The sequence below is a fragment of the Aquarana catesbeiana genome, linkage group LG07 (genome assembly GCF_042186555.1).
Source record: "Aquarana catesbeiana isolate 2022-GZ linkage group LG07, ASM4218655v1, whole genome shotgun sequence".
Classification (NCBI taxonomy): Eukaryota; Metazoa; Chordata; class Amphibia; order Anura; family Ranidae; genus Aquarana; species Aquarana catesbeiana.
In genome coordinates, this window is record NC_133330.1 from 109,195,096 (window position 1) to 109,215,087 (window position 19,992).

Below are 19,992 nucleotides of genomic sequence, written 5' to 3' on the forward strand. Positions count from 1 at the left end.
AAGATTGGACCGTAGGAGAAGCACTGGGGAGGATCCAAACTGGGTAGTAAAGGCGTGGCAAATTTGAAGAAATCTAAAGAATTCTCGATTAGTAAGCCCAAATTTCTCCTTAAAGGAGTCAAAGGATAGCAGGGAGCCACTAGTACAGATATGTTCCAGTTTTTTGATACCTCTGGCAGCCCAGAATCGTGGATCCGGGACAGACAGAAACTCTGATAAGTGTGGGTTGATCCACAAGGGGGTGTCCAGAGATCGAGTGTGAGGATATCCTTGTACTTTACATATTACTAGTTGCCAAGCCCTGATCACCGCCTTCATGGAAAGTGTGAGAGGAGAGGGGGCCATGACACCTCTATCTAAAGCATTTCACAGCACCTCGTAGGAACCGAGGTGTGCAGCTTCAAGGACTACAGTGGGATAGCAGTGCAGCAAAGAAAAATTTCTGAAGATCCAGACAAGCTAGACCACCCTCTGTCCAGGGCCTTTTGAGTATAGATTTATTTATTCTGGGGGGGCTGGTCTTCCACAGAAAGGAGGTTATAGTTGAGTCAAAGTTTTGAAAGAAGGCTTTGGGGATCCAAATTGGGGCGTGCCTCAGTACATAAAGAAAAACTGGGAGGAATTTCATTTTGAGTAGGTTTATCCTGCCTATGAGGGATAATGGCAGGTTATTCCAAACTCAAAGTTTAAGTTTCAGTTGGGTGAGTAAGGGGTATACGACTTGAATTTCACCCTTTTTCTATATACCCTTTATTTTTCGCTTGATTGGTGCTTTCTTTGCCCCTTGAATTGGTTGACCCTGACCACCGGGCTGTGCCTTATTTCTTTTGGAGACCATAATCTTTTATAGGGCTTGTCCCAGAAATCATTACGTTTGGGGGTGTTTTTATTCTTAATATTGAAATCTGTATATATGTACATTCCCTACTTTTTGATATTCTGTCATTGTGATAGTTTTTTCTTTTTGTTGTCTCTTTTATGTACTTGAATAGAAGCTCTAGCTCCTGAGGAAGCGTTCTGTGCAACGTGAAACATGTAGAGCAACTAGAGAGCATCTCACCTTGGATCACCAGACCTGCAACATTTTGTTTATTAGAACTTTATGATCGTTTACTATTCAATGTTTGGGGAAGTATATGCTCCTTCATTTGGCAATAAGCGCTCTGATCATATATTTACTTTTGCTCTAAATTTCACATAAGCTTGCAGGACAGGATCCCTATGGTTACCAATACCAGGTTCTGTGTCTAGCCTGATTTGTTTTTAAATGTCCATGTTTGTTCATTGTCCTTTTATACTTTATTATTAAAAATTCCAAACATATCTATCCTTTTGTAGTTTAATACTGTTGTGCCTCCAAAGTCCCATTTCTAGATTCTATGTGTTTTCGAGTAAGGGGTATAGATTTAATTTAGCAAAGTCGAAGACTCTAGGGGTAATGTCAATGCCCAAATATCAGATAGAGGAGGAACAGGTCAGTGACACAGAGGGGTCTGCATGAAGATTTGCCTGGGGGTCAATAGGTAGTGCTTGAGATTTGTCCCAATTGACTCTCAGCCCAGATAATTCGGAAAATTCAGAAATAATGTTCAGAGCAGCACAGAGGGAGGGCCCGGGTCATTGAGAAAAAGCATGAGGTCATCTGCGTATAGAGCGAGTTTTTCGGTGATGGAGCCAACTTTAACACCTTTTACTAAGTCTGAGTTCCTGAGGGCTGTGGCCAGGGGTTCCATGACCAGGGCGAACAAAAATGGAGAGAGGGGACACCCCTGCCTAGTACCTCCCTCTACTGGGAAGGGATCTGACAGCAGGCCCCCTAATTTGACTTTTGCTGTTGGGGATTTGTACAATATGTCTATCCATTTGCAGAAGGAGGGAGTGAATCCGAAGGTCTGAAGGATTGATTTCATGTATTGCCAGATCAAAGGCTTTTTCAATATCTAATGCAACCATTACATGGGTTTGGGAATGAGAATTTGAGAGCTGCAGATGAATGAGAACTCTTCGCAGGTTGATGTCAGTGGATTTTCCTGGCATGAACCCGGTTTGGTCGGTGTCATCTAGTGGCGAGGACCTTGGCCAGAATTTTTAGGTCGTAGTTTAATAGGGAAATAGGCCTGTAGGAGGCACAGTGTTTTGGGTCTTTGCCCGGTTTAGGCTTGAGTATAATGTGGGCACCGTACATAGTGGGTGGTAAGGGGTTAACTTCTAAGCTGGGGGAGAAAAGTAGCTGAAGTTTGGGAGCTATAAGCTTGGTGTATTTTTTGTACCAGTCACCCAGGAGGCCATCTGGTCCGGGGGTTTTGGAGGGGGGGAGTGAGGCGATGGCCAACTCATTCTCGTGGGTTGTTATTGGGGCATCCAGGACCTCGATTTCTGCAACTGGCAGGCTGGGGAGATGTAGTTTTTGTAGTGCAGATACGATAACCTCAGGAGCAGGGCATTTGGGTTGGTGAAATAAGTTTCTAAAGAAGGCAAAAAATTTGTGGAGAATTGCATCAGGGTCAGTAACACTGGTCCCGGTCCCCGACAACAATTCGGGAATTATAGTTTGAAGATGCAGGTCGGCTACCAGATTAGCTAGCAGTCGGCCATTTTTATCGCCCGATTCAAATATTTTACCGGACAGCAAATGGACATCAGTTTGGGTTAGAGAGGTATAATGTAGAGCTATATTCCTCCTGGCTTCAGCTAGTTGTAGATAACTGGATGGTGTGGGATGCTCAGCAAAGGAAGCAGAAGCATCTGTCTCCAGACCCTCTAGTCTAGAGGTTTCAGCAGCACAGTCAGATCTGGTAGCTTTAATGCCCAAAATATAAGAGCCTTGGGCCGTGGCATTGAAGGCATCCCACACCACCCCAAAGGAAGCTGTGTCCGTGTTGTGTGACCAGTAATCTTTGAGTTGTGGAGATATGAGCTCAGCTACACTATCATTGTTAATCCACCTGGGAGCTAGCCTCCAGGTGCCTGGATCTTTCCGTCTACCCAACCTTAACATATTTCAAGTGGAGAGTAGTCAGAGAGTCCCGCTGGGAAATACGACGCCCCAGAGACTTTAGAAAGCACTGGGGCACTACCAAAAGCGAAATCTATTCTGGAGCCAGATTTATGGGCTGTGGACAGATGTGAAAAAACTTTTGAGTTAGTATGTTTCCATCTCCGTAGCTCAGATAGGGTGAAGGCGTCCGCCCATTGAGCGAGATAAGGGGAAACATTGCGCTGGGGGTTAGAGGAGTCTAGGGCTGGGTCAAGGATTGAATTGAAGTCCCCAGCAAAAATGATATGTGTAGAGGGGAGGGGAGCTAGTTTCTCGCTAATGGAGAAAAGTAGAGTGGGATCTGCAGGGGGGGCAAATAGACATTTACGATGGCCCAGAGAACTGCATGAACTTCTAGTAGTAAAATTATATATCTGCCATTGGGATCCAAAATCACTCTCTCAACGTTACACGGTAGGGCTTTGTGTATTAGGATTGCGACTCCTCTCGCATAGGTCGAGTTTGTGGCATGGAAGGCCTGCCTCACCCAAGATCTACACAGAGCCAATATCTTACTTCCCACAAGATGAGTCTCCTGTAGAAATAGGATATGCGACCTGTGGGACGCTAAGAATTTGAACATTAGGGAACGTTTACATTTGTCATTAAGGCCTCGTATGTTCCAGGAAACCAGTTTACTATCAGATATAGCCATTATATAATAACTTCAGGTAGTTAGTGAAGACCATCGTTAAAACTTTCAGTAATGACCCCAGAAAAACCACCCCCAGCAAACAGTGGTGTAGAAAAGGAGATGCAATGAAGATAGACATGACAATGTAATCAGGCAACTGAGCAGTTATAAACTTAGTGAAAAACTCCCTACTACTTAGCCAATACCCCAACATAACCAGGCTTGTAGTTTAATCCCTAAACTTAAATACCAACAAAAATCGCCTACGTGAGGCTAATGCCCTGTACACACGGTCGGACTTTCCGACGGAATATGTGCGATTGGAGCTTGTTATCGGAAATTCCGACCGCATGTAGGCTCCATCGGACTTTTTCCATCGGAATTTCCGACACATAAAGTTTGAGAGCAGGCTATAAAATTTTCTGACAACAAAATCTGTTCGCGTAAATTCCGACCGTGTGTAGACAATTCCGACGCACAAAAGGCCACGCATGCTCAGAATAAATTAAGAGAGGAAAGCTATTGGCTACTGCCCTATTTATAGTCCCGACGTACGTGTTTTAGGTCCCCACGTTCAGAACGATCGGATTGTCGGACAACTTTGTGCAACCGTGTGTATGCAAGACAAGTTTGAGCCAACATCCGTCGGAAAAAATCCATGGATTTTGTTGTCGGAACGTCCGATCAATGTCCGATCGTGTGTACAGGGCATTAAAGTTCCAGGGAAGTTCCCTGATGGTGTCCGGCCTGAAACAGCAGGCGAGGGTGAGGGGACACGTATCCCATCACGTCCGGTGGGAGACCGGATATTCCATAGATGCCCAACGTGGGCACATTGTTATCGGGAAGGTGTGTTGATTTGTCTTGCTGTAGCTCCGATTAGCAAGGATCAGATACGATCAGGAGGGTGCATTGCCCCAAATAGGGGAGTGAGCCACACCAGACACCCACCATGGAAGGGGCCTGGGGTGAGATTCCGGGAGCAACCTGAGACAGCAAATGGAAGGCCAGCCTACCCTTGATTCAGGGGCATGCCTGGAGGGCATCCGGGCAGACCCGCTAGGTGGTCACAGGTATGAAGGAGGATGTTAGACAGCTGGGTAGATGAGTCCCCCTGTGTGACCCCTCCACGGGAGAACAGCCTCACTGTCAGAAACCATGAACCAGACCGAGACAGAAGTACAGTAAAATCATACTTATTTATTAATAAAAATAAAAAGGTAAATAGAGTAAGTGTAGTCAAAGCATAGCCAGAGTCCAGTAACCGGATCGGGTAGTCAGCCAAGCCAGAGTTCAGTAACCAGATCGGGTAATCAGCCAAGCCAGAGTTCAGTAACCAGATCGGGTAATCAGCCAGGCCAGAAATCAGGGATCCAAGTAGAGGAACAGCAAGCAGGATAAGGAGCCTGAATGTATGTCAGCAAAGCCAGTCTTTAAACAGGAACGCAGGAGATGGTTTCTTGTGATGTGACCAAGGCGAAGGCAGGAATGAAGTGAGCTGGAGATCTTTAAGTAGGCGGGACTGACGAGCAGATCCACAACAGCTGGTTAACTGTGGAGAGAGATGAGAGCTGGCAATTAGCCGACAGCTGAGCAGCCAGCTCAGAGAAGGAAGGGATGAGCCAGCCCTGACAGTACCCCCCTCCTCAATGACCCCTCCCCCTCAGGGGACCACTGGGCTTGAGGGGAAAACGTCTATGGAAATCACGGAGGAGGGCAGGAGCATGTACGTCCCAGGAGCGTTCCTCCGCACCGTACCCCTTCCAATGCACCAGGTACTGTATGCGCCCATAGAACCTACGGGAGTCAACAATGGACTGTACTTCATACTCCTCATGGTTCTCAACCTGTACAGGGTGAGGACGTGGCACCGAGCTGGTAAAGCGGTTGCAGACCAAAGGTTTTTATAAGGAGACATGAAATACATTAGAGATACGCATATTAGAAGGAAGGCCTAATGCGTAAGCCACTGGGTTAATCCTGCGAAGAATATGGAAAGGCCCAATAAACCAAGGTGCGAACTTCAGAGAGAGAACACAAAGATGGAGGTTGCGAGATGACAGCCAGACCCTGTCCCCAACCTGGTAGGAAGGTGCAGGCAGGCGTCTGAGGTCAGCATGGAGTCTGTACCTATCATTAGCATGACACAAAGCCTCCTGGGCTTGTGCCCAAGTGGAACGAAGACCACGGAGATGCTCCTCTAGTGCAGGAATACTCTGCGGAACAAACGAGTGAGGCAACATGGAAGGTTGGAAACCATAATTTGCCATAAACGGAGACAATCGGGAAGCAGAATTTAAAGCACTGTTGTGAGCAAACTCTGCCCATGGTAATAGGTCTGACCAGTTGTTGTGGTGGTCAGAAATATAGCAACGTAGGAATTGCTCCAAGGACTGATTGGCTCGTTCTGCGGTCCCATTAGACTGCGGGTGATATGCAGAGGAGAAAGCAAGCTGAATTCCCAGCTGTGCCCAAAATGCTCGCCAGAACAGGGACACAAACTGACTACCCCTGTCCGAGACAATCACCTTGGGTAGCCCATGTAAGCGAAAGATCTCCCGAGCAAAAATGGAAGCTAGTTCCTTAGAAGTGGGCAACTTCTTAAGTGGAATACAATGATACATCTTTGAGAACCGGTCAACCACCATAAGGATAACTGTGTTGCCTTGGGAGTTGGGCAACTCCACAATGAAATCAATAGACAGGTGGGTCCAGGGCCTCTCTCCATTGGGTATGGGTTGTAGGAGGCCCACTGGAAGGTGTTGTGGAGTCTTACTCTGAGCACACATGGAACAGGCAGCTACAAAGGCAGTTACATCAGCACGTAGACTAGGCCACCAGAATTGTTGGGAAATGGCCCAAACGAGTTGATTCTTACCAGGGTGGCCAGCTGCCTTGGGAAAATGGTAAGTCTGGAGCACGGCAGTATGGAGACACTCTGGGACAAAGCAGCGGTCACAAGGTTTCTCAGGAGGAGCATCGACCTAAGCAGCAAGAATTTTGTTACCCAAAGGAGAAGTAAGACTGGTGCGAACCATAGCCATAATACGATCAGGAGGAATCATAGGAACCGGAACTGACTCCAACTTGGAAGTGGAGGAAAATTGTCGTGACAAGGCGTCAGCCTTTACATTCTTAGTACCGGGTAAGAATGAGACAATGTAATTGAAACTTGACAAGAAAAGAGCCCATCGCGCCCTTCTGGGAGAGAGGCGTTTGACCAGAGATGAGAAGTTACGAATAAACTTCCGATAATAGTTGGCAAAACCCAGGAAACCCTGCAGAGGACGTAACCACACGGGTCGAGGCCACTGTATGACTGCCGAAAGTTTCTCTGGGTCCATCGAAAAACCAGCAGTGGAAATGACATAGCCCAGGAATTTAACCTGTTCCCGATGGAACTCACACTTCTCCAGTTTACAATAGAGATTGTTCTCTCTTAATTTCTGAAGCACACAACAGAAATCTGTGTGGTGGTTCTCCAGGGACTTGGAAAATATGAGGATATCATCGAGATAAACCACCACATAACTGCAACAAATCTCGGAGGACATCGTTAATAAATTCCTGGAAAATTGCCGGGGCGTTACAAAGGCCAAAAGGCATTACGAGATACTCATAATGGCCTGTTCTGGTATTAAACACAGTTTTCCACTCGTCGCCCTCCTTAATCCTCAAGGGATTGTAAGCCCCTCTCAGATCAAGCTTAGTGAAAACCGTTGCTCCCTAGAGGCGGTCAAATAACTCTGTAATCAACGGGATTTCTTAAAGGCATTCTTAATCGTGAAACGATTGAGACACCTATAATCAATACAAGGTCTCAGTTCACCGCTCCTCTTCTTTACAAAGAAGAAACCAGCATCAGCAGGAGACAAGGATTTGCAGATGAAACGCAGAGAAAGTGCAGCTGCAACATATTCCTCCATGGCTTTATCCTCCAAGACTGACAAAATGTAAACCCAGCCACGAGGGGGAGTGGCACCAGGTTAAAGGTCAATTGCGCAATCATACAGCCGGTGTGGAGGCAAACTACCGACTTGACCTTTGTCAAAGACATTGCTAAAATCATGGTACTCCTCTGGCAGGGAGGAGAGTGAAGAGGTACATAGGACCTTGGCTACCTTCCGGACCAGGAGAGAACCTCAGCACGGAGACAATCAAAAGAGGGGTTGTGCCTCTGTAACCAAGGATAACCAATAACCAGCGGAGACTTAGGAGAGGAAATCACTTGGAATTGGATTATCTCATAACTGTCCCTGAGCCACCCCCATCAAATCATTCTTTGCAGCTATTACCTTTTGTACCACCACCCCCTCCCTTTAGAATGTAAGCTCTACGAGCAGGGCCCTCCTGTACCCTTTGTATTGAACTGTACTGTAATTGTGTTGTCCCCCTTATACATTGTAAAGCGCTGCGTAAACTGTTGGCGCTATATAAATCTCATATAATAATAATAATAATAATAATAATCTCATGGTGAAGAGCCCCTACGGCCATGGACAACGGAACCGTCTCATGAGTCACATGAGCAGGCTGTAGAGGTCTCCCGTCAAGAGCCTCAATGGCAAGTGGAGTGTCACGCAGCTGCAGTGGAATCGAGTGCTTTGATACAAAGGCAGCATCAATGAACAGGCCTGCAGCCCCAGAGTCGATTAGAGCCTGTATCTTGATAGTCAACTTAGCCCAAGGAAGGGTGACCGAAACCAGGGGCTTATCCTTCTGGATAACTGGGGACGACACCACACCACCTAAGGTCTGTCCATGACAGGACCTCAAGGTTCGTGTGTTCCCATGATGGGTAGGACAAGACTTCAAAAAGTGACCTGCCTGGCCACAATAAAGGCACAATCTCTCCCTCCTCCTAAAGGCTCTCTCAACCGCAGAGAGATGCGTGAAGCCCAAGTGCATGGGTTTACCTTCACTGACTGCCTCGGTACCAGGAGGCATGGGAGGTGAGGGAGGCACAGGTGGGACTGCAAAGCTTGGAGGCAAACGTACAGGAGGCTTCCACAAGCGCTCCTTAAAAGAAAGTCTTTCTCTGAGTCTGGAGTCAATGAGGATGGCAAATGAGATCAAGCTCTCCAGCTCAGTGGGTATATCTCGGGCTGCTATCTCATCCTTGATGGAATCTGAGAGACCATGAGAAAAAGCAGCCACAAGGGCCTCATTGTTCCAAGCGACCTCTGTTGCCAGAGTACGGAACTCAATAGCATAGTCGGCAACAGTTCTCGTACTCTGATGGACATGAGGCACTTAGCAGCAGAAGCGGAGCGTGCGGGAACATCAAATACCCTTTTAAAGGTGGCCACAAACTCAGGGTAACTCAAGACAACAGGTTTTTGCATCTCCCATAGAGGGTTAGCCCAGGCCAAGGCTCTCTTAGAAAGCAAAGATATCACGAACCCTACTTTGCTTCTGTCCGTGGGAAACGCCTGGGGCAGCATCTCAAAATTTATCTCAACTTGGTTAAGAAACCCTCTGCATTGAACTGGATCGCCCCCAAATCGCTGGGGAAGCGGGGCGGAACCAGACATACCACTTATAGAGGTAATACTCAAGGCGGCCATGATCATCCATGATTGTAGATTGGAGAGTAGGCTCAAGAATTACTGCAAAGATAGTAACCAGGTGTTACTGCCTCGTCAGGGGATTCAAAAAACTTCACCGAACCGCCATGTTGAACTTGCAGGCGACTTGGGTAGAGCATGGAGTATTTGATATCACGTTCCCGGAGTTGTCTTCTGACATCAGTGAAAGTTTTGCGATGTCTTTGTAAGTCTGCGGAGAAGTCAGGATAGAGATGTACCACTGTGTGATCAAAGGGAAGGGTGGGATGTTTGCGGGCCTCAAGTAGGATGTGGTCGTGGTCTCTGTAATTGAGGAATCACATTAGGAAGGGCCTCGGTGGAGCTCCAGCGGTGCTCCGGCCAGTTGGGCCAGTTATGAGCCCTTTCCACCACATACGTTGGGGGGACCTCGGTCAGGTTAAGAAGTGTCTTAAAGAATGCTTCTGCAAACTCAGCTGGGTGGTCCCCCTCCGTACCCTCCGGGAGACCCAGGACCCTTACATTATTCCTCTGAACGCGATTTTCCGCGTCATCAGATTTAGCCACCAGGGATTGGACGGTGCGCTGCAATGTGTGGAGGGCATCATCATGGCGGGCAGTGAGGTCCTCTGTGGCAGATTCGTGACTCAGTCTCAGAAAGTCTGCCCCCGAATTTGTCCAAATCTGCCTGATGAGGTTATATTCCTCAGCCAGGTGATCGATGCGGACCAGTAAGGAGGTTCTGCTATATTCTATGGCCACAAGGATGACAGTGGTGTCACTTGCTTGTGGTGGCGCCTGAGAGGCCGTTGGGATCGCTGCCTGTTCCATGTCCGCTAAAAGCGCTTTAAATTGATCCAAAATGGCACTGGGACACTGGACGGGCTGTGCTGGCGCATTTTTGGTCGCTGTTTTGCTCTTTGAGGGCGTGAGCAGGCGATCTGGGGTTATGCAGGTTAAAATTCAGGATGGTGGATTTGTTCCCTTTAAGAGTTTGTGGTTGCAGACAGGGAGACTGTCATGCAGGGGCGACAGACACCTGTGGCTGGTGTAACGCTGAGCTCCCTCACTGAGGCCTAATGGTGCTGGCTGACAGCCCCCAGATGCAGCATTCACTACCTGTGCCCTTCAGAGATGTTGTCACAGGGGATGGAGTGTGTGATGGCCATTCTTTCCACATGTCACGGCACCCGGCTGAGGAGGATACAGCAGGCCCCAAGATGGCGGCGGTCCACAGGTGTGTGCGGCCGGCTGTGTAGGACCTCTCAGGTACCCCTATTCTTGGGCTCCCGAACGGTCTCCTCCGGGGATGCTGCCACAGATGTGCGGCAACCGCTCGTCCTGCGAATTGTGGCACCTGAGCGTGGAGGATTCAGGAGGCTCCGTAGGCCTCAAAATGGTGGTGGGCCTTTGCTGTGTAGAAGGCCGCGGGCCGTGTATCTACACAGCCGGTTAGCCAGGCTCCAAGATTTAGGATGGGACTGAGGCAGGGGATGACCTGGGACAGGCAGGGCAGCTGTATAGGCTCACCAGATTGTTCTGCGGAGAGGATGGCTGAGGATTACTGCAGGATACACGGAGCTCTACAGCGGCACGTCCTCATCGGCTCAAATCCGGACACACCCCATTATTTTTTATCAATTTTTTCAAGCAATAACATCATACATGATAGATCTTTGTGAAATTTTCTGACCGATCAATAACTAATCTTTACTTTAAGACCCCTTTCACACTGAGCCACTTGCAAACTGCCAGTAAAACACTGAGCACTTTTGAAGAGCTTTCCATTCATTTCAATGGAGAGGGGCATTTTTTCACCACTCTGCCAGCGCACTGCCCCAGTGTGAAAGCATTCATTGATTTTAATAAAAATAGGTCTTCATGAGCTTTTCAGCTCATTAGCGTGAAAGTGCCTTTTTTAGCGTGAAAGCACCTGAAAAGCGCCTCAGCGTGAAAGGGGTCTAAATGTAACATGGGCACTTCTGTACACACCATGAGCTAACGCTCTGATAATCTGCTGCAGGTGCCGGCCCCACCTCATCTGATGCACTCGTGGGGGGCGTTTGCACGTGCGACTCCTTGCAAGCCGCATTCAGTGGATTGATGTCTTCCCCTTGGTGCTGCACCGGCATGGAGGCGCGTGGGATTGTCTGATAGTTTTTAAGGAGGTTCTGGTTGAGAGGCTTTTTCCTAATGCATCGGTAACTATGTTAGATGTCTATACTGGACATATAATTTAATATATATTATATCTTTTAAAATTGATATGCTAAATGCAATCTCTTTTCAGCAAACTCATCCTCTGAAGAAGACCCCGAATTTATGGGTCAAAACGCGTCAGTAATTGTTATACTCTAGACATTATGGAATGTTGTGTATAATTTTTATGTTTGTAATTCTTTGTATTTGGTATGGGTATGCCCCCATCTGAGCTCATATTTTAACTAACATCAAACCTCAATTTTCCAATAAAGAATTTATTCTTTTAAACCCATGTATTCTTTCAATTACTTTACATTGCTGCTAAAAAAAACCCTGAGGGACTTTTCCTATTTCGTTCATATTGGGGTGTGCAGCACCATCACCTCTCCCTATATGTGTCTTCCCCATGCCAAGTAAAAAATATTGTTTTTTTTTTTCAAAATTGTCGCTCTTCTTTTCTTTATAGCACAAAAAATAGGTGATCAAATACCATCAAAAGAAAGCTTTATTTGTGGAAAAAAAGGACATAAATTTTGTTTGGGTAAAACGTTGCACAGCCACGCAATTGTCAGTTAAAGCGACACAGTGCCATATCGCAAAAAATGGCCTGGTCAGGAAGGGGGTAAATTCTTCTGGGGCTGAAGAGGTTAACAAATCCCATTAGATTTTAGTCAACTCAAACGTATGGGAAATTTTAGTCGACTAAAATGTACGGGAGATTTTAGTATAGTAAGATGTACTGGGGATTTTAGTTAACTAAAATATGACTAAAACAATTCAGATGACTAAAGCTAAAATGGCTCTTTAGTGAAGACTATGACTAAAACAAAATCATAATTTGATGCCAAAATTACCACTGCTGCAGGCTTTAATTTAGACATTGGCAGCATGTGGGGAACGGTGTCAAATGTTTTGGCAAAATCCAAGTATACTACAAGTCAACAACCATTCATTTGTCCAAGTTTTTGCTTACCACCCCCGTAACAATAAACCAGATTTATTTATTAGTTTCAGCCTTTGTTGCTTTAAAATATAATTTTCTAGCAAAAACTCTTCTATATGGTCCATTATTTGTTTAGGGATAAGTTCATCTTTTTTTCTCTAAATTCCAGCTCCTCTATTTACCCATATTTCATGAATGTCTTATTTTTAGAAAAAGGCTTTACTTTAGACTTTGCTGCATTTCTTAGAAAGCTTCAGAGACTTCCTGGTATGTAGATTTGAGACGGAGTAACCAGAAAGACACAGGAAGAAGTTTACCAGCTGAATTCATGCGCACACACCCTTCACCCATCAACTAGGTTTGCACAATATACGCGGCATCCCTCCATGCGTGAATTTGCCTGGCTTGTCAATGTAAGCTGCCACAGCCGCTATGTCCACATGCTAAACTCCATGGGGCCGGGGGTTGGACACTGCCTGATCGGATACAGATTGGATAGATGGTGTCTCCTCCTATTCCATAGGTTTGGTAAATCTAAAGGAGATTGTACAATCAATCAGATTGTGTGGTGTATGGCCACCTTTATACTCCTAAAATTAACTAGTTGCGCATTCAGTGCCATTATTTGTTAATGGCACAGCAAACACACATTTTGCCACATGAGAGAACGTGCAACCTGCACCACGCCAGAATGTCCCATGAGCTACTTTGCCATGTGTAAGACAGCCCATCGAAATCAACAAGCTGCCCTATGTTTGTCATCGGAAACAAGCCTAAAAAACCATGTGCTCCCACTAGGCTAGGTGTGAATGGAACCTGAAAGCGAAATTTGTGTGTTTACAATGAGGCTCCATTCACATCTGTGCATTTCAACATGCACGGCAAACACAGAAAATACACGCTTTGCCATGCGTTTCAAAAACACACTGCAAATGCATTTCCAGATTTCTCAAGATTAATCTACAATTATAAACATACATATGCACTTCAATGGTATTTATACACAGGTTATATATATATTTGAGCATAAGTAATCTCAGTCTAGTAATGACCAGAATGTGGTTAAAGTGGAACTTCAGTCATTTATTTTTTCCAATCTATTAACTACTCTGCTCTTGTTGTTTTAACTTTGGATAATAAAACATTTTTTTCTGCCAGTCCTTATACAGCCCACTTCTTGTTTCTTGTCCGAAAAAAAAAAAAAAGCCTAGGCGTATGACATCATGCCTCTCTCTCAAGTTTGCTAGGGAAGGGGGGGGGGGGGTGTGAGTCATTCGAGGGCCAATGAGAGCTGCAGGGCTGGAGGTGTGCCTGTGTAAATCCATGAAGTGAACAAGCAGCAGCTTCAGCTGGCCACAAATGATTGCAGCAGCATATTTGGCGAGTACAGAATCACAGTGTGGGAAGTGTGGTTGTCAAGTCTGTGTCTGCACCTATTGTTTCTCTTAATGTAGTGAAGGCAGCGGAGGGTGCTGGACCAGCGTGTATGGTGGTGCCAACCCCTCCTCCTCGGCGTAGCAGAAGTGTGGGTGGAGTGAGGGATGGATTGGATAATGGGGGAGGTGGAGGTGGGAAGGGAATGAGGGTGGCTGGTGCAGAATGCAAGGTGAATGATGTGGAAGTTGGGGCGAATGACATGGATGGGGGGGGGGGTTTGGAATCACATCCTGATGGCAATTAAGTCTCAAAATGTTTCTTAGCCTGGATTGTGTTTAAGTTGAGCTTCAGGGTTTGTAATCGTCATTAAAATATGTTTCTTTCTATGTAATCTTGTTAGGAAACGGTTTTCTTTACTTGCTGATGTAAGCATGCTTGTTTTTGTTTAGTAGTTGTTTATTTTTGTGTAAATATGTTTCTAATAATGAAATGTAGGTTTGTGTGATTTTTTTTTTTTAAATAAAAAAAAAATTACAGAATCACAGCATATATAAAATATACAAAGTGGTTGGAGAGACGCTTCAGAATGGCAAAGATTTTTTTATTACAAATTATGTCAGCAGACTGCAGTTCCTCTTTAAGAACACATAGAAGTAACAGTGAGTTTATTGCATAATCAAAGTGTGGTGGAAAACAAAATGAATGATCACATGGTTTATGTTATGTTTATTGTAGTTGCTTAGTTTTAGTGGCAAGATGCTGAAAGTATATATCTTGATACCCATATTCTGTTCATATGCAACAAGGCTATGATCAGCTGTTGTTAATGTTATACATTGTATAAGTATTGAATATTGTATCTGTAAATCAACTTTGAAACATGAATAAAAGTTACCAAAAAAAGACTGGCCTGTCTGTGCATTGTGGTGCCTTGGTTCAAATGTATATGTGAAAGCATTCTTACAGTAGAGAATTAAAACCCAGTAACATATTTCTCTATAACCTGTGTTAATAGGCTCAGACGCTTACAAAATGTATTATGTACATTTAATTTTCTTTTTAATATTAAAACTCTGAATATTGAGTTTAAAAAACACAAAAAACAAAAAAAAAAAAAACAAAAAAAAAAAACAAACACACAACCAGCACAAAATGTACTAACTTGCATAGAGTCTACACTGTAGTAAAGGGGCAAAGACAGGACACAAAAATGTGTATTCTGCCCTTTACATATAGTTCAGTCTTCTATAAATGTTCATTAATATCCATTTCGACTCCATCGCTTTTATAGCTTTTTGATGAAAACAAAATTTAATAATGGAATAGAAGCATAGACAACACAGTCACTTTAGTCTCTTCTACTTGGCCACAATCTGTCTGCTTCCAAAGTATTCCTTTTCAAAACGTTTGAAGTCTGAATCTGAGAACACAGATTTCTGTTGCACCCTCTTTTTCTTCTTTACCTTCTGGTCTCTTGCTTTCCGTCCACAGTGCTGATTCAAAATCTGAGAAAAAACAAAAAACAAAAAAAACACAACAAAACCCTATCATGGTTAGCATCAAAAGAACATTTAAGGTTGGGTTCACACTGGTACAACACGATTGTCATTCTACTTTGCCCTGTGATGGAGGGGAAGGGAAGGGAAGGCGAGGCGAGACGAAAGAAAAGAGATAAGAAAAAAAAAAAAAAAAAAAGAGAAAAGAGAAGAAAGAAAGAGAGAAAAGAAAGAAAGATCAAGCTAAAACATTAAAATTTTAGCTGAAAAAATGCAATGTCGATTTGGACACTGGCAAACAAAACAGCCGTTGGACAGCCAAGTAAAACCCTTACCACTGCCAACATGTTTTGGTACAGCAAGTAGAAAATCGTATTGTTTTTAGGGACACAGGATTCAGTTAATCTGAGACAGCTGGGTAGTCCAAAAGTCAAACTGAAGGGTGGGCAGCACATCGAACAGAATAAATCTGGGCCTGCATGAAAGACCTTCCGCCCAAAACTGGCATTAGATGAGACCTGAACATATAAATAAATATAATATATATATATATATATTTTTTTTTTTTTTTTTATACTTAACCCATAAATTTGGATTAACTGTCCTAGGCAATGGGAAATGTAAGAATAAGAAGCTGGTTCCCCTTTATGGAGACCATCAGGTCTGCAAGTGCAGAATGCAGGTTTACAAACTGTTGCAAAGAAACAAAAAAGTTAAATATAAACCTGGGTGGAGGGAGAGGGTCTGGTTTGTAACCCCTGGAAACTCTGTTCTGGTAAATTGAGATATTGCTGCATCCACAGTAGGAATAATATAATATAATATATATATTTATTTATATTAATTTATTTATTTTTTTCCTGGGGGAAAAAAAAAAACAAAAAAAAAAAAACAAAAAACACACAAGAGAACAAAAGCCAAAAAACACACCACACCACACAGATCCTGGTCCCTTAAAGCAGATTACACAGCACAGTGCGCTTGTGCAGTGTAATCTGCCCCCCTCTAAACTGTAAAAAAAACAAAAATAAAACCTGAATCTGCTACTTCCTGTATGCCCTCTCTGCGCTGACTACGAAATTCAGGGCTACACGTTTTTTTAAAACAACTTTCATAGTGTGCTATGCCAGCCTCTAATAGAGGGGCTGGCATAGTCTTCTATAAATGGGTTAACAAACACTTTTTTTTTTTTTTTTTTTTTTTACAAAGAAACGTTGTTTATTATTTGAAGAGAGTACACATGTAATTAGCAAACATTACACTGTAATACGTAAAAGAATGTAGTGATTAACAGAGTAAACAATGCAATTTGTACATTTTCACAATCTGATTACAGATAACAAATAAGTATCCTCTGTCGAGCTTTGTCATACGTTCGGGATTTCGTTATGTGTGTTGTGTCAATAGATTATCCTGTGAAGTATAGTTTTTTTTAGGCTCTTGAATTGTTATCGGTTATGGAATTGCATGTAGTTGAGTTACCTAGCCAGGAGTTCCATATTTTCTCATATTTGGATGGGCATCCTATGTGGGCGTATATTTCTTTTTTATAGGGCAGGACGATGTTAACAGCAGCGATCCATTCTTGTATTGTAGGCGTTTCTATCCTCAGCCATTTTCTTGCTATAAGCAGCCTAGCTATAAACAATGTCTCCTTAAGAAAAATGATATGGAATTTATCCGAGTCAGGATCTGGGCAAATTCCCAGCAGGCATTGTTTGGGGCAGAGTCTGAGGGGAGACCCCATTTCGTCATGTATGAACTGTACCACGTGAGACCAGTAATCTTGTATAGCTGGACATGTCCATATTAGGTGGAAAAAGGAACTAGAGGGGCTGTCACATCTGGGGCAGAGAGGGTTATGTTGAGCTTTGAATCTAGCTAGTCGTATGGGAGTCAAGTATGATCTGTGCAAGATATATAACTGAGTAAGTCTGTCTGCCAGTCTAGTAGACACAGCTTTACAGTTGTCCAGCGCATCCTCCCACTCGTCATCCTCCAGCTCCCCCACGTCCTCAGCCCACCGATTTTTTAACCCATAGGCAAGAGTCACTGCTGTAGGACGGATCAGAGCGTTATAAAAAATTGAAATGAGCTTGGAGGAGTCCTGTCCTACAATAATATGAAGGATATCTAGTTGTTCTAGATTGGGCGAGCCATCATGAAACTGGGTCAGTAGGGCATGGCGAAGCTGGAGGTATCTAAAATGCATAGAATTAGGAAGGACAAAGTCATCTTTGAGCTGTTGGAAGGATTTCAGAGTATTGTCTTGGTACACATCTGAAAGCGTCCTCACCCCTCGAGCAAGCCACATGCTGCGTCCTGGTAGAGTTAGTAATTCCTTTAGACCTGGGTTATCCCACAATGGCGTGTGTGAATGCTTGTGTGGCATAGCTAATCTGAGTCTCACCACTGCCCATATTTTGCAATGAGTATACAACAGGCCTTTAAGGTTGCCCAATGTCCCGGGGGCTGTGGGGTCCCTGAAGATAATTTGGAACGGGTGGGTGTAAAGATGGGCCTGTTGGGAACAGAGCAGGGCCATATATATATATATATATATATATATATATATATATATATATATATATATATATATATATATATATATATATATATATATATATATATATCTATATCTATATATATATCTATATCTATATCTATATCTATATCTATATCTATATCTATATCTATATCTATCTTTCTTTATCGCATTTGTCCAGATAATAAAAATGTGACAGCTGCGCTGCCAGATAATAGTAATTAAAATCCGGGAGCGCAGTGCCGCCTAGATCTGTGGGGTTCTTCAGTACTTGCCAGGGTCATTTATGTCGGGCTTTCCCCCACATAAATGAATTAAGAATTTTTTTCGATTGATTTGAAAATTCTAAGCGGTAAATAAAGTGGAGCATGCCAAAAAACATATAAGAACTTGGGGAGTAGAACCATTTTTATAAGGTTCACCCGACCCAAGACTCCCAGGGGAAGTTTAGCCCAAATTTGGGTCTTGTGTTTCAAAATTGTAATCAAGGGTTCTATATTTAATTTGGTGTATTCTTCAGGGGTTCGAGTGATGGTGATCCCTAGGTATTTTATGGAGCCAACGGTTGTGAGGGGGGGAGGAGGCCTGGCTTTGGGAAGGTGCACCTGTATCTATAGGGAGGATTTGGGATTTATCCCAATTTATTTTTAAGCCCGAGTGTTTTCCGAATGTTTGTATTGTTTCTAGCGCTGTTTTCAGGGAGGAGCCAGAGTCAGATAGATACAACAACATGTCATCTGCGTAAAGACTGAGTGTTTCCATCAAGCTACCTCTCCTCAGACCTGTAATTCCCGGGTGTGACCTCAGTGAAGCTGCTAAGGGTTCCACCGCAAGGGCGTAGAGTATGGGGGATAGGGGGCAACCCCCGACGCGTGCCCCTCGAGAGCGGGAAGGAGTCGGAGACCCTCCCATTGACCAAGATCCTGGCGCTAGGGCCCCGATACATTAATTGAATCCATCTAATAAATTTTGGGCCGAAGCCAAACTTTGCCAAACACTGCCAAAGATAGTCCCACTCTAGAGTCGAACGCCTTTGCGGCGTCAAGGGATACTATGACTCTGGAACCCATCTGATCATGTTCGGCTTGCAAATTCATATGCAATCTATGGAGGTTATAGGGGTTAACAAACACTTTAAACAGATATCGACTTGCAAATATTTTAGGAAAAGTAAATTTGTTAAGAATGAAGCTACAGGGTTGTCCATATTTAACATGTCTGGCACAGCATCTATAAGAATCAATAAGGTATTCTTTAGCCTGGGGCCTATTTTTGCAGTCGGAGCCTCCCCGGGGAGCTACCCTACACTGAACAAAAAGGTGAGAAGAATGCTGGGAGTGAGCACATGTGCGACACTGAACTAACGACACAGCACGTTAGGCATTTCCGCAGTAATTAAATTGGGGAGTAAAGTTTGTGCTTAACATTGACAATGTAGCAGTTCCCTCTGCTCAGCCATAATGGTGGGTAACACCAGACGCTGTGCCATAGTTTTGAACACAGAAAGCTTTCTGTGGCTAACAAACATAGGGGATGATTTATTAAAACTAAAGATTGCAAAATCTGGTGCAGCTGTGCATGGTAGCCAATCAGCTTCTAACTTCAGTAGTTCAATTAAGCTTTGATAATAAAATCTGGAAGCTGATTGCAAAATCTGGTGCAGTTCTGCATAGAGACCAAAAAAAAAAAAAAAGCATCTGGTTTTTCAGTGTCCATATCCCTCTGTAGGTGGAAGTATAATTCAAGGGTTTCAGATTATTGAATAGTTTGTCCTTTAATGCAGAGGTCCACAACAACCCCTGGACCGCACGGCGGTTGAGTGAGCCAGCACAAACTACACTGCCAACCTCCAACTACTAGAAGGCACTCATTCCCCTCCGCTCAGCACCACTTTCCACCCCAAGAATTCATTCACAGTGCCTGCAGCTGCCACAATAACACCGGAAATGGTGCCAAACTGCACCTGACAGCGCTCAATCTCCACCTAGTCAGATGCTCCTGCCCATCCCGCAAGACTGCCACTGACGGAGAGTTCCTCTATTCAGGATTTACACCCCCCGGAGGTGACAGGCTGCAGACAATAGAGAGGAGAGACAATATGCCTGCAGAATAAATGATCGTTGTGACAGCCAATCAGAGGCTATCAGTGATAAAGTCATTGGGATTTGGTTCCCCTGGGGCCCGATCATTAAATGGAGACCCGGAGCTGTCA

General features: G+C 44.3%; 1 protein-coding gene across 1 annotated transcript in view; it reads right to left on the reverse strand.

Annotated features, from left to right (window-relative positions):
- Positions 1-14,319: 14,319 nt before the first annotated feature.
- Positions 14,320-19,992, reverse strand: part of RPS19BP1 (ribosomal protein S19 binding protein 1) — a 49,379-nt gene continuing 43,706 nt past the window's right edge. The window contains exon 4 of the mRNA XM_073592624.1: positions 14,320-15,244. Coding sequence (XP_073448725.1) covers positions 15,098-15,244 — 147 coding nt within the window. The 3' untranslated portion in view covers positions 14,320-15,097. The remainder of the gene's footprint in view (positions 15,245-19,992) is intronic.